Source organism: Symphodus melops, assembly GCF_947650265.1.
Source record: "Symphodus melops genome assembly, chromosome: 10".
NCBI classification, from domain to species: Eukaryota; Metazoa; Chordata; class Actinopteri; order Labriformes; family Labridae; genus Symphodus; species Symphodus melops.
The window spans coordinates 25,717,389-25,731,503 of record NC_136700.1 but is presented as its reverse complement, the minus strand read 5'-3'; the positions used below and the strand labels follow the sequence as shown (position 1 = coordinate 25,731,503).

General features: G+C 45.1%; 1 protein-coding gene across 1 annotated transcript; it reads right to left on the bottom strand.

Annotated features, from left to right (window-relative positions):
- Position 1: 1 nt before the first annotated feature.
- mrps22 (mitochondrial ribosomal protein S22) lies at positions 2–3,965 on the bottom strand. Its single transcript, XM_079353452.1, has 8 exons — positions 3,810–3,965; positions 3,249–3,397; positions 2,999–3,163; positions 2,552–2,695; positions 2,065–2,148; positions 1,706–1,851; positions 891–999; positions 2–337 (listed from the first exon to the last, which is right to left on the bottom strand). Exons 1-8 carry the CDS (start codon positions 3,934–3,936, stop codon positions 245–247), a joined length of 1,017 nt encoding a protein of 338 aa, XP_079209578.1. The 5' UTR covers positions 3,937–3,965; the 3' UTR covers positions 2–244.
- Positions 3,966–14,115: the final 10,150 nt, after the last annotated feature.

Here is a 14,115-nt window from a genome sequence, read left to right as displayed (position 1 = left end):
ACACAAGTACGAAGATCTTTATTTTTTGTATGTACATGATTTCAGTTCACACATCTGCTTTGACACAACAAGGGTGTGATGTTCTTCCCCCGCCCCCCCCCCTCAGGATAAAAGTTTATGCATCCTTTTTGAATACGTAAGTCTCCAGGTTGGTTGGAGCATGTTGAGAATTTCAACCTTTCAAATAGAGACATCATGTCTCATTGCTTAAGAATTACAAAATAACTATTGAAGAGCAGGACGGTCAAGCAGCAGAGCTCTTTGCATCCATCTGTTCATACGCCTGCAGGGCCAGCTCGATGTAGCCCGACCTTTGGGACTCCTTCTGGGCATAGATCTGCAGGGGGGGGGGGGAAAGGTCAGAGGTCAGCAGAGTTTAGTAGAGAGCGGGGGCCGGGTAAAAACATCTTCAAGTACAATCACAGTATTCATTGTTTTAGTAGCAGGCTAATAAAACACAGCGAAGTCTGTGCTCCACAATCGAGCGTGACGAAGCGAGAGGCCTCGTATGAAAGCAGACAGACACCCGTGTCTCCTGCTGCTAACCTCGCACATTAAATGGCTGTCATTCTGAATGTCACTCCCCTCTGCTTCAAGGCCGAGGAGCTGCGAGCGCTAATCAGACCTGATGTGCCCCGAGCTCGGCCCCGCAGTTCCCACGCTTGAGACAAACCCAAACCTCTTACAGGGGAAACCTGAGAGGAGGCGGCCTTGATTTGACCTCTCAGGAGCTACGCTACCTCCTGATTTACTCTGATAGCCAAGAGGTCCATTTGTATGAGCTGGATCACTTCTAGATCAGATGCCTATGCATAATATAAAGACAGCACAGTGTTAAAAAAACAGCTGTTAGTCAGCAGATGTATTCTGTCGAGATTCAGTGCTCTCACCTTCAGCAGGTCGGTGCCAGTGGCCTGCTGGTTAGCAGCTTCCTGTGCCGACTCACTGTGGGGGTGGAGCATGTGGAACAGAGACACGAGGCTCACTGCGTCCTGGAGCCTGGAAAAATCCACACACACACACACACACACACACTTTGAGTTCAGGGCTTTTCCACTGTACACAAGGTCCAATTTAAAAAGGTCCAAGTGCCAAAAAAGATTTTAATTCCAGCAAAAACAACAATCACAGGAGCAGTTTGTCATGCTTTAATAACCCAGAGCTATCATGATTAAACCAGAGTATTCTCATTTACATACAAGCTAAAGTCAAAAGTGTGCACACGAGGCGACCACTGAAATCTGTGCTGCTTTTTGTTGTTTTTACTGTCCTTGGCTCGAGGCGAGTTCTCCGGATAATATCCTGCAGCAGAAAATTCAGTCGTTTGAGTTCACACATGCAGTCCCTCCTGGAAATATCAGGAGTGTTTTTTCTGCAGGTATGAAAGCCCTCTTAGAGAGCTTTCCCTTGGATCAATAAAGTATCTATCTATCTATCTATCTATCTATCTATCTATCTATCTATCTATCTATCTATCTATCACACCTGCACAAAACTCAGACTTTCTCCGGAGTTTCTCCTGACGCGACAAAGCAGCAGGATATAATCACCTGGACACAGTGGTGTTTCTTCCCTGTGAGCAGTGCACAGTGCTTGTTGTGGAATCTGAACATGCATCGATGTTTCATTTTTACTAGTATCGTATAGAAGCTGAAGAAGCTTTGTTTGATACTTATGAGCACCCTGCATATATCCATAGACTCACAGCTCTTTCTTCAGCATGTCCACTAGAAGCCCATCCACCCTGCGGGCCGTGAGCAGGTACCAGGCCATGCCCCCAAAGTGCCTGGTGGAGCGCAGCAGCTCGTATTTGCCGTGCTTGTCCAGGTCCTCGTAGGTGGCTGTATGTACCTAGAAACACACGGCACATTGAAGTGATGAGATCCTGATTTAATGCGACACTGTAGATACTCAGCGTGAGGCCCCTCACATCAAATCTAGAAACTCCACATCCTTCTTATCCAGTTCACCTGAGCAAACACAGAAACTGACTTTGGCGATTACACGCTCGACACAGACTTCAGTAACTCGGTGATCATCGGGTTAGAATAACAGTCACCTTACCCTGATGTATTCTGAAGAGTCTGGTTCGAATTGGACCAGGCACAGGTCCAACACCTCCTCGTGGCGGTCCTGGGAAAACACCATCTGACAGAGACGCACAGGAGAAAACGTTCCAGTGAAAAGCCTGCTTGGAAGCACACACTGAAGAGCTCACGTTTCCCTCAAAGAGAGGAGAAGTATGCACTGCAGACTGCTTTAGACTTCAGACTTTAATCCACGCCAGCACTACACGAGTCTCTGATTTTGTGATGCTGCATTCAGGCGCTGTCTGACATATCGGAAAAACAAGTTTCCAAGTTGTAAAATGCTCATGAAGTGATGCTCAAGTCGGAACAACAACTTGGAAACTCGGGAAAACAATCAGGAGCCCGACTTCCTGACTCCACGTCAGAATCGTCATCCCAAAGGCGCAGGGCGCGGGGGGGGGGGGGGGGTCAAACCTAATAAGAAGTTAAAAAAAAAAAAAAAAAAACCCTCTAATTGTCACCTTGAGGTTCTCTTCCTTAAAGATGAGCGGTGCTGTGAGTTTCCGCCCCTCCTTGGGGAAGTAGACTTGAACGAGCCGGTCTCTCTCCTCCCAATTCGCCTTCCTCAGCGTCCCGTCGGGCTCCCTTACGACGATGAACCTTTCCTGGGTGAGACGACGAGGCGTATTCAGTAAATGTAGGCACTCATGATCACAAAGTTAAAACTCTCATTTGATCTAACTACGGCTTTATTATTAAAGACTCGTTACAGAGAGCTGCCCCTCATGTCTGACCACAGAGGAAAAGAGCATCATCTCTGATTGGTCCTTTAACTAATAAAATAAGCACATAAATCCATGACATCATCCACACACAGTGTAGAAACTACTCATCCAAATTGTACCTATGAGGAGCGTTCACAAAAAAAATCTTCATCCAATCCCAAAGCACCCAGACCATGAGCCTACCCTGTGTGGGATGTTGTAGGTGATGTCTGTGAAAACGTATTTGGCCGTGTCCCTGCCCTCCAGGATCTTGTCCACAGACAGCACGTTGTCGATGGTTTTCCTCTCCGGCAGCACGGGCGGCATCTTCAGCAGCCTCCTCGCCTGCTCTTTGGCTAACTCTGTAGCCTGGGAACAAACGCAAGACAGTGTGTGACGATGATGCGTGTGAGCGACGAGAAGCGGCTGTCGTAGGCTTTTCTAAAAGAAGCACCTGCTCGAGCTGCTCGTCTGTCATCAGTCTGTACGTGGGCGGCTTCAGCTCCTGTTTAATCGGTCGGAACACCTTCTGCAGGTCCAGGCCGGTTATCCTGGTGAGAATGTCCTGAACGGCTGGATCGGTGAACTGAGGCCTTGCATCGCCTGATAAACACAAACAACACAGAACAATAAACTCATCACCTGTCTACAGTCTCATTTAGTCAGATAAATTATGAATCGTATCCTTCTATCCCTCAGAGCCAACTAAATCTATGTTTTTAGGCTTTATTTACCTTCTACAGTTGTTTAATTTAATCTGATAACCTGCAGCTGCATCACCAAAGCCCACCATCTATCGCCCTCAGGTTTCCATAGCAACAGCAACATCACCTTTATAGATTATCTTCTTCACTTTATCTAAACATAACCCTAAAGCAGAAAATGTTATAAACAATGCAAGTGATTTAATTTAAATATCGGACACCCTGTGAAGTGTCTGTGATGAACACGCCACAAGGTCACAGCAGAGAAATAAATGACCTTTAAACGAACACATGAGTCCTTTTAAACTCACCTGGCTCTTCCGTTCCGCTGCTGAGCATCCGGGCGCCACATTTCACCGGCATGTGTTTGCTCTTTGGCACGTTTTTAACCCGAGAATAGCTCCGAAACAAACACCGTGCCGCACCGAGCGCCGCCATCTTTGTTATCACCGAGTCGTCACTTCCGCTTCTCTCTTCTTCTTCTTCTATACTTTTATTGGCTGATCGCAGCGTTTAGGTGCATGTCGCCACCTACTGTTCTGGAGTGTATAACATATTAGAGCTGTATTTCAGTTTAGATTCTGAACATATAAATACTGTAGGACTGTCAGCGTTATACTGTAAATATGATTGGATGAAGCCTGAGTGACGTCACTCATTGATGGCGGTCTCCATGTCTCAGCCGAACGACAGGCTGAGAGCTGGAGCTGACGTTTGATCAGCAGGTGGCACTGTAATACCATGAAGGATTCTCAAACTGTTGAACCTAAAGAAAAGCCCAGATAACTGTCACTCTCATCGAGTTCAGTCAGAGATAACTTTGATTCATACATGTTGTATTATTAAAGTCGAACATGATGTTTTGTCTTTTTCCCTCCGTGCCTTCAACATTGCATAGACTACACACACATTCCTCCATTGTCATTACTTTGTGTTCTCAAATTGGCTGATAACTTTTCAAACCTGTCTGGACGATAAGAACGACGCTCAGAAGTCACACAGAGAAACAGTCACAGAGACTCAGAGATATGAAGTCCGGTTATTCTAATACCCATAATAAAGATAATTTATATTGTGTGACTAATACAGAGAAATCAAGGTCCTTCTATGTTTGCACGGTAGTTAATATAGAGAGGTAGTAAAATAAATCAAACTATTTGATTTAATATTAAATATAAATATTTGAATTAATTTATTTTGAGAGGTGTGATTTAAATCATCAGCACACAATAAGACCAGATAAAGGATGCAACCATGCGTTACATACTGAAACACATTGCATTTGTGCACACAGTTATATTACTGTTACTATGTGGACTTCATCTCTGCATGTCTCGACCCGCTCTTTAAAGTCCTTTGCTTCAGCTTAAACGTCGACCATGGAAGTATTTAACGTGAAACAGATCTTTGTTGCAGTTCTTTTTGAAGGTCCACGAAACACATCACCAGGTTTGTGTCACGCTGTTTGAGGTCCAAACGAGGATATTAATCAACGACACATATGATTGTAAAGAAGTTGTGTCGCTGTCAGCTCCAAGCACAACCAAACACTAAATAATCACTGTCAGCAGGATCATGTTCTGTCAGTCACCTGCACAGGAGGAGTGTGGTGGTAAAGATTGGACTTTCAGTTCTTACCATGAGGTTCATTTCATTTAAAAAAAGGAGGCAACAAAAACTCCCAAACAGCAGTCTTATCTTATGGTGAACTTTTTCCAAAGTGCAGCTGTGCACAGAAGAGGACGCTCTTCAAATCAAAGGTCCTGGTTTCATGTTTAAAAATGCACACATACAAAATGTAGCAATGTGCGGTCACAGTGGACGAGATTATGTATCATCATGTCTGAAACCACCCGGCGAGCACATTGAAAGTTTTTAGACATTTTTATAGATAAGAATGAAAAGTCTTTAAGAAAGAGCCAGACGTGTTATATGTGAAACATTGATTATTTAAAAAACAACCAGACAGGAGAATTTGTTAGAGCAGATTTAGAGAGAGAGAGAGTGTGTGTGTGTGTGTGTGTGTGTGTGTGGCGTTGTAATACCTCCTATAAATGGAGATTAAGACGGTATACAGACCCATACATTTTTGCATGTAGGATAAAATGAAAGTACTGTTCTATTTTATTTTAAAGATCTGTTTTCGGGCTTTTATTGGAGAGACAGGACGACGGATGGAGCTGGAACTCAGGGAGTGAGAGAGAGTGAGGATCGACATGTTGGAAAAGAGCTTCAGGTTGGAGTCACAGAAGGGGGGCTAACTCTACCACCAGCACCCCAGGTCTCATTTTAAATAGTAATTAAAGGACGGTTATGGAAATGATAAACTGGAGACTTAGTGCTATAGAGATAAAAACAAATGCCTGAGAGGCAACATGTAAATCTGTGCTTTCACAAATACAGAAAACTCGTGAACAATGGGATGTTTAGAGATGCATGTGTGGATGCAAACAGCTGACTTCCAGCTTTAGTATTTTTCAACCCTCTCTCGACTGACAGGTCTGAACGAGCAAATCAGGGGAATGATAGAGTCAAAGCTCGTGACATTTTCTCAATGCATATGTGTAAACAGCCTCTGTGTCTCAGTCAAAATCCTCCCCTAGCACACACACACACACACACACACACACACACACACAGTACAGTAGGACTCACAAGTCCCAATTACTCTCTCATTAGCCACAAACCCAAAATGCATCACCACCTCACCAACCTTCAAATCATTAATAAAACTCATGTGCCCGACACGAATCCTTCCTGCAAGATCCTGTTTCTTTTCTCTCCCCCAGGCTCCCCCTTTCTCCTCCCTCCCTCTCTCCTCCCTTGCCCACGACTCCTCGACTAATCTGCAGGAGGATTTAGATATTAGCGGGACAGATGGAGGTGTGGCTCGGTCGGTAATGAGGTGAGCAGTGGCAGTGAGTCCGGGGGGCCCAGACACCGGTGAAACGACGTGCGGATTGAGCTGTAAGAGGCCCCTACACAACCAGATGTACACAGCTGTCACACTGCTGACAGCGAGCCCTCACAACACGGCGACACACACACACACACACAGACAGCGTCAGCATCTATCTAATGCACGCTGTTCATCATTTATTATGTTTTTTTTCATTTACATTTAACCCAAATTGACCTCTTTTATTTTGAAGTTTTGCTGTAATGAGAGTAAATACTAAAACTTCAAATGTAGAAATACTGTTGCAAGGAACAGTACTGTTTACTGCATCTTTTTACAGCTGCATTTCAGAGAGAAATACAACTCTATGTTATTTTATTCTACTGTGTTTATCTGCAGACATGTGCGCGCTGCACACGTCGAGGAATATCAAGCATTTTGGTTTAGATGGAAAAACCCATTCTGGTATGAAGACAGGTTGATTGGACGTGTCTTTAAACGAGCTTGCATCAATAGGGACAACTGCCTCGTGACGTGGGAGTCAGATATATTAAGACATTGGTTCTCATCTGGTGGGTCGAGGAGCTGTTTTTTAGTTTTCGATTGTGTGACAGGAAAAAAAAAAGTCAAAAAGTCTGTGAAGTGCTTTTTTGTTCCATCTGCACAGATATTTTATGAAATAAATCTGATTGGTTGAATCTTTGAAGGTTTTATTGGTGGTATAGTGAAGTTAAAACCTCAGACATAAACACTTTTGTAGCAGAATGAACATCTAGCAGTAATTTCTACCTGCAGGAAATATTCTTCACTGCTCTTCTGACCGTCGATATGTTGAGTCTTACGACTGTGTGTCCGCCTGACAGCGAGCAGCAGGAAGCTGAGAGCTGAAACCCGAGTGTGGATGTGGGTGGGTGGGGGCCGGGGGGTCGTGGAGAGGGGATGCAGGGGGTGTCGAGGGTGGTGGGCCGGTGGGTGAACGAGTGGGCGATCGACGGTGGTGATGGTGGTGGGGCACTCAGGGAGTGACTCGCTGCAGATGTTTATTACGCTTTCTGTGCACAGTGAGTTCAGCGCAGGGTGAAACGGAAAGGTGTGTGTGTGTGTGTGTGTGTGTGTGTGTGACTGCAGAAAAAGCGAGGGAGAGAAAACGTGAAGAGGATGTCTATCCTCAAACAGCTGAAGTGTCAATCATGTATGACTCTGGGAGGAGTCGATGGAAAAACAAACAGCTCAGCGCACGTCTGTGAGTTAGAATCCAAATTTCACTGTTCCACCTTATTGTCGTCTCTTCTGTCTGTATTTGTAGTGTCACTATTTCTGTAACTCCTGAAGTCCAATCCTTCTGGGTTCATCCTGAGAGCCAAGTTTTTGCCTATTTAAAGCAGAAAGTTTTCAAATGAACACATTTAGTCATTTATATGGAAGCCTCAGAAGTGTCTGAGGATTGGGGGGGGCATCTTCATCAAGAGAAAATAATGCAAAAAATACTGTATCATTCTTTGTGTGAATGTGTGTGTGTGTGTGTGTGTGTGTGTGTGTGTGTTGTTGTTGTGGCTTGGGAGTGGGCGCTCTTTGAAGAGGAGTCAGGATGGGAGAGAGAGAGAGAGAGAGAGAGCGCAGATAGTGGGCCAGAGGAGACGCCGTAGTAGGAGAAGTGTAGGAGGGAGAGAGAGAGAGAGAGCGAGCGAGGGGGGGAGGAAGAGCGGGGCAGAGGTCACAGTGACATTACCTCCGACTGTCTCAAGCTGATTATATAAATCAGAGAAAAGAAAGTTGACAACTTAAATCAAAGCTTCTCAATAGAAACAACCGAATTAGCCTCGACCACAAAATATCACTAATGATCTCTGTGAAGGACAATAAGATAAAACACTGTAGCACTGAGCTGCTGACAGGCAGGTGGCTGAAATGCTGCTCATCGAAGAATGTGAAGGCTGTGTGTGTGTGTGTGTGTGTGTGTGTGTGTGTGTGTGTGTGTGTGTGTGTGTGTGTGTGTGTGTGTGTGTGTGTGTGTGTGTGTGTGTATGTGTGTTGTGGCTTGGGAGTGGGCCCTGCCAAGGCCAGTCTTACTTCTCTCCTCGTCCGCTCTTTGAAGAGGAGTCAGGATGGGAGAGAGAGAGCAGATAGCGGGCCAGAGGAGACGCAGCGATAGGAGAAGTGAAGGAGGGAGAGAGAGAGAGAGAGCTGATATAATAAACCCGAGAAAAGAAAGTGTGAGAAAGTTTGAGGAGAAATTGTGTTTATCTTTTTAACAACTTAAATCAAAGCTTCTCAATAAAACAACCGAATTAGCCTCGACCTTTTCTTCCCTTTACCTGTTTCACATGTTACACACTCCGGGCTCATTATTCATGGCTCTTTATCGACTCTGTCAAAATAAAAAATGAATTCGGTTTCCTGTTTGTGTCATTTCACATGTTGCTGCATGAAGAACAAATGAACCCAACAGAGGCAGGAGGATATGACGTTGGATTCAAACCCGGGGCCGGCGTGGTGTTTGTCTTATAACCGCTGTGCCATCAGGGCACCTCGAACAGAATGATTTAAACCAGCTGAACCAAACATCGAGCTTCAGACGCCGACATCCGCTGCTATATGAGACAAAACGTAAGAGTATAAAAGTAAGGCTCATGTCTGTGTGTGTGTGTGTGTGTGTGTGTGTGTGTGTGTGTGTGTGTGTGTGTGTGTGTGTGAGAGGAGGGTTTTTCAGAGTGTGAGAGGAAGGTCAAACTCGGGGAATGCAGGAGGTATGACCGCGGATGGCAGCAGAGTTCACCTGCACCGACTGACCTTCAGTGACCTCCATCCATCTGTTTGTATTCACTGATTCTATGCCTGCAAGAAAACACACACACACACACACACACACACACACACACACACACACACACACACACACACACACACACACACTGTTTGAACTCACATTGCGATGCATGACCATTTACTGTTTCTAAGCTGAACTTCCTGTCCTCACCTTCCATCTACCAGAAGGGCCTTACTGTATTTCAAAATAAAAGCACACAGCAAGTAAAGCGCTCTCATCTTAACACAGGACGAAAAAATTCTAAATATAATGTTCAAATGTGAACTAAAGGAATTTCAAACATGCGATGAATGAAGTTGTGTTAAACGATGCACATTAACGTCTATCAGCTGACAATGTTTGTACACGTGGTTTTATAAATGCTCATATCATGATGATGAAAATGCAATTAATCTCTCAGCCCTCCTTTTTACACGCACATAAAAAAAATCATTATGAACACACAACATCGACCACATGACCCCCGCAAACTAGGCGCACACACACACACAACTCAGAAAGACCTCAGCACACACACACACACACACACACACACACACACCTCAGTGCATTTGTTTCCAACTAAACCCCCGGACGGCTGGGTTTACGGGGTTTACGTGCAATGTGAGAAGCAGCCCCCCGAAGCTTCCCCCGTCACTCTCACTTTGTTATTCTTATAATTCAACACCGGGTCCGGTTCGAGACGGGGTGACAGAGGGAGCGTGGCACTGATAAGGTAGCTAATGCCAAGCTTTTTACAAGGTCAAAGATCGCCTCTGCTTGACTGGGTGGTGTTCAGGGTGCATTAAGGGAAGGGGGTGGGGGTTGAGGTTCGAGATATTGTTAAAAGAGAGGGGGGGGGGGGCGGGGGGATAATCATCCGAAATTTAGCAATTACAGCAAATAAACAAGCAAAAACAGTGAGCAGAACCAGAGTCTCAAAGGAAAAGGAAATCCAGTGGGATTAGTCTTCTGATCCGCCCCAGCACTCAGACAACACTCACTCACACACACACACACACACACCCACACACTCACACACACACACACACACACACACACACTTGCTACCACTAAATCAGGTTGCTGATTGAGCCAGACTCTAATTTTAGCCGCAGACTCCCGACCAGCAGCCCCCTGCATCCCGGGCTCTAGTTCGGAACAGGCGGAAGAAAAGGTGATTAATAACTGTCATGTCTGTCATGGCGGAGTGGCGTACGAGAAGGGGAGGGGCTGCGGCGCTGACGCTGAGGGAGGAAATAGAGTTACACGCGAGATGCTAACAGCTGTTGTTGTTGTGGTGCTGCAGGAGGAGGAGAGCTGTTCCCACGTCACAGTGAAAACTCTCCAACCTCCCGCCGGCTTCACTGAACTTCAGATGTTTTTAATTGATGATTTTAAAAAACCTTTCAAACACACAGACGCTGATCTTCACTCATCAAACATATGTTATAAAGTGTGAGGATTGGTGGATTCTTTAGATTTTGAAGTGAAGGGATTTGTTACACGGCTTGACTCAGGCATTATCATCAACTTTTTAAAGGTCTCGTCTCGGAATGGAAAGCCTTTTCCCTCGGTCTGGTCTCGGCCTCAGACTGGGCTGACTCCAGATTTAAATAAAGACCACCACTGATTGGCTCTTTCTCCACATCTTTACTGCGATTAGAAAGAAAACGCCTTTTTCTAAAAGAACTAATAACTTCACTTCATTCATACTTTGATTCTTATCGGCCGGTTATGGCCACAACCTTCCCCGGTGTTTCAGTCTCAGTTTTATTGGTTTTTATTTTCTTGGTCTTGATTGGTCTCTTAGCACGCCGCTCTCAGGTGCATCTTGGTATAAGGTCTTGGTCAGTGTGGTCTTGATTAAAACACACACACACACACGCACACACACACACACAGGACTGATTCTGCGATGACGCTTCTGGCTGCAGAGATCAGCATACCTCTTCAGTCTGGCTTTTTTAAATATTTTATTTAGATTTTATTGCATCATTTATTTTTCACTACTTTACTGATTGTTTAACTCTTTATTTTAACTCTCCTATCATGTTAACTCTTTATACTTTTACTAATGTTCGCTTTTAATTCTTTATTTGTTTATTGTTTTCGCGTCCTTTACTGTGTTTCTCATGGTGTGCATTAGTTTCTAATTCTAACAGACACACAGCTCACGAGTCCAAACGTGTCGGTCCAATATTTGGATAAAAGTGACCTTCACACTTCAAAGTGTTCCTGCAGCTCACTCTTCACGCACCGCACGGTTGGTGAAGTTGTTTAAATCTTTAGTAAAAAAAACAACAATATCAGATGTTTTCATAAAACAAAATGTCATGATTTTGTGAGATTGAAGATTTACACGGTGCCTTAAACTAACACACACGCACACACACACACGCACACACACGCAGCCGTCACGTGTTCATACCAGGTCACAAATTCTCTCTCCCCTAGTTTAAGTTTCTTTCTTCATATATCTTTTCTATGTCCTTTCATTCTAATCATCATTTAAAGCACTTTATTGACTGTTCTGCTTCAGAGAAGGAGCTCACCCGACATCTTTGCAGAAAAAGTTGATTTGACCTCGAGGCCACTAGAGGGCGTGAGTTCAGAGCTCTCCAGCTGATAGCAGAACCACCCTCAGCTGATTCTGAAAATATTTCACATTCACAGAGTTTTCTGTGGCTTCAAATGTTTATTCTGTTGGTTTTATTGTTCCTAAAATCGATCACATGACATGAATGCATCCGTGTGTGGGATTCAAACGTGATGAAGCTCGAAACAAAGTCTGCACCGCATGAGGCAGTGGACTGTGACGTGCGTCCGCTTTCCACAGCTTTAAGCCCGATCATTTAACACGGAATAATATCCATAAATTAATTCATGCAAGTGAGTCAATCTGAGTGTGCTGGAAAAGTGAATCTGCTCGGAAGTTTCCTGTTAAACAGACGGACCATTTGTCGGGATCCTGTCCCAAATATAAGGAGGCAATTATCGTGTTTCTCATGGCCTATTTTTAAAAATGAATTTCCAGTGATTACATTTCCAAAGCCAGCGTTCCGAAATGTCAATCAAAGTTTCCCCGTAGCTGAGTGAGTGCCCTTATCAGAACGGTTCACGCTGTGCGAGCAGGACAGCGTTTTAGCGCGGCCCAGTGTGGATGTGAATGTCACGAGATGTTTCACACCCTTTCACTTCGAGGCCCGAATTACACATCTCACATTCTGGCAGACACACTACACCCAGATATTACATCGCCTGTCAGTGCCGCGCAGACTTTAATCTTAATTAGCAGCCAACGTTCGAGATGTTTGGACACGTCTGTCAACGCCAATCACTTAGAGCCCAGCTGGTTTGGAAACAAATCAGCCACAATTGACCTTGCTCCTCAGATGATTACCCAGCATGCACCTGTTCAATCTGCCGCAGGTAAACCTTTGTTATGTCTGCAGCTTGTAGACACTGATAGAAGAGTGAATGTAATATTACTGCAGGACTGATATCAGAACCTGAGTCAATCTGTGAGCTGAAGATCAGAGCACAGTATGGAGGCACTGAAGCATGCATGTGGGAGTGTGTGTGTCCATCTGTGTGTGTGACCTCGGCGTACTGTATCTCCGGCCCTGCAGACTGTGTTTCCCCTCGTGAGTGGGAGGCTTTGAGGCGTTTGATGTGGCTGACGGACGCCTCCTCTCTCTCTCGCTCTCTCTGGCCTCGGATCTGTGGACCGGGGCCCGCGTGGGTTGGGTTCGGTTGAGATGACCGCAGCGGCGACGTTCAGATGCCGAACCCACCAGTCGTGTTCCCCCCTCGGTCACATGACCCGGGTCACGTGACCCAGAGAGGGCAGCCAATAGTGTTGCCTCTTCATGCGGTGGGAAAACATTCCGACAGCTGGCCTCGGACATTTCCAGAAACATCTGCAACGTCCGCCACTGGTGAGAATCTCCCTCCTGCCGCTTCAGAACATAACCTTATGATAACAGAGCTGGTGGATCAGGAATGGTACCAAAAGGTGTTTTGTTTTTTTTCTTTAGTACCCATCGCCCTGGAGAATGGTGCATTAGAGGCCTGTGGGAGAACGTGTGTGTGTGTGTGTGTGTGTGTGTGTGTGTGCTGGAGAGCACGCCGTAGCCTTTGACATATTGTTAATTTGAAGAATGTTTGAAGTATGATGCAACATCAGCTGCTCTCACTTAGCTTTGAGCTGCTTTCTCCTCTGAAAAGTCCCCTCTGGTCTCAAATTACCGCCAAGACAACACTCGCATCACACTGTGCATGAGTGCATGTGTGTGGGTGAACTGTTGAGGGACAACTATACGCCTTGTTAATGTGCTTAATACTGTAACATACATCCCGTATGAGATTAATTCAGAGACGCTTATTCAAACTGACAACTTTTTTTGGGGGGGATTTTCCAAATTTCCTATCCCAAAATGTGGAATAGATAATATCTGTTTCTGTTTTGGAAATTTGTGTTGGGTTAGTGCGCCGCTGCAGCGCAGTCTCCAGTTAGGGACTGTTATGATTAATACTCAGTTATATCCTGTGCATACCTTCTTTTGTTGTGATGTGCATGCTATCACAAGTGGGCCGAGTTAAACAGTGTTTTCACGATTGTTGGTGGAAGAGTTCGGCGGCGTGTGTCATTTTGTTCCTATTGGCTCCCATTTGTTCCTGTTCCTCATAACCTGGAGGAGAGTTTGACTAAACATCTCTGTGCTCTTGTCATGATGTAATATGAAAGGTTTCTGTTATCTTTGACTGCAGCCAAAGCCCCACATGCCCCATTGTTTAACATGAAGTTATGACAAGAGAAAATACTCAGCGCGAGTCAGTCAAGGAAAGTGTTTGTGCTCGCTCAGCCCTTGACCCCGCCTCTGACCCGTGGAAGACATTACTTCCTCAT

Bases quoted from the DNA above. Each gene is read 5' to 3' on its own strand.
- mrps22 (XM_079353452.1), bottom strand. From the start codon at position 3,936: ATGGCGGCGCTCGGTGCGGCACGGTGTTTGTTTCGGAGCTATTCTCGG. The intron at 2,696-2,998 runs GTAGGCTCATGG...CGTCTCACCCAG, and splicing joins CCTACAACATCCCACACAGG to GAAAGGTTCATCGTCGTAAG. The intron at 1,000-1,705 runs GTGAGTCTATGG...GGATTTTTCCAG, and splicing joins GACATGCTGAAGAAAGAGCT to GCTCCAGGACGCAGTGAGCC.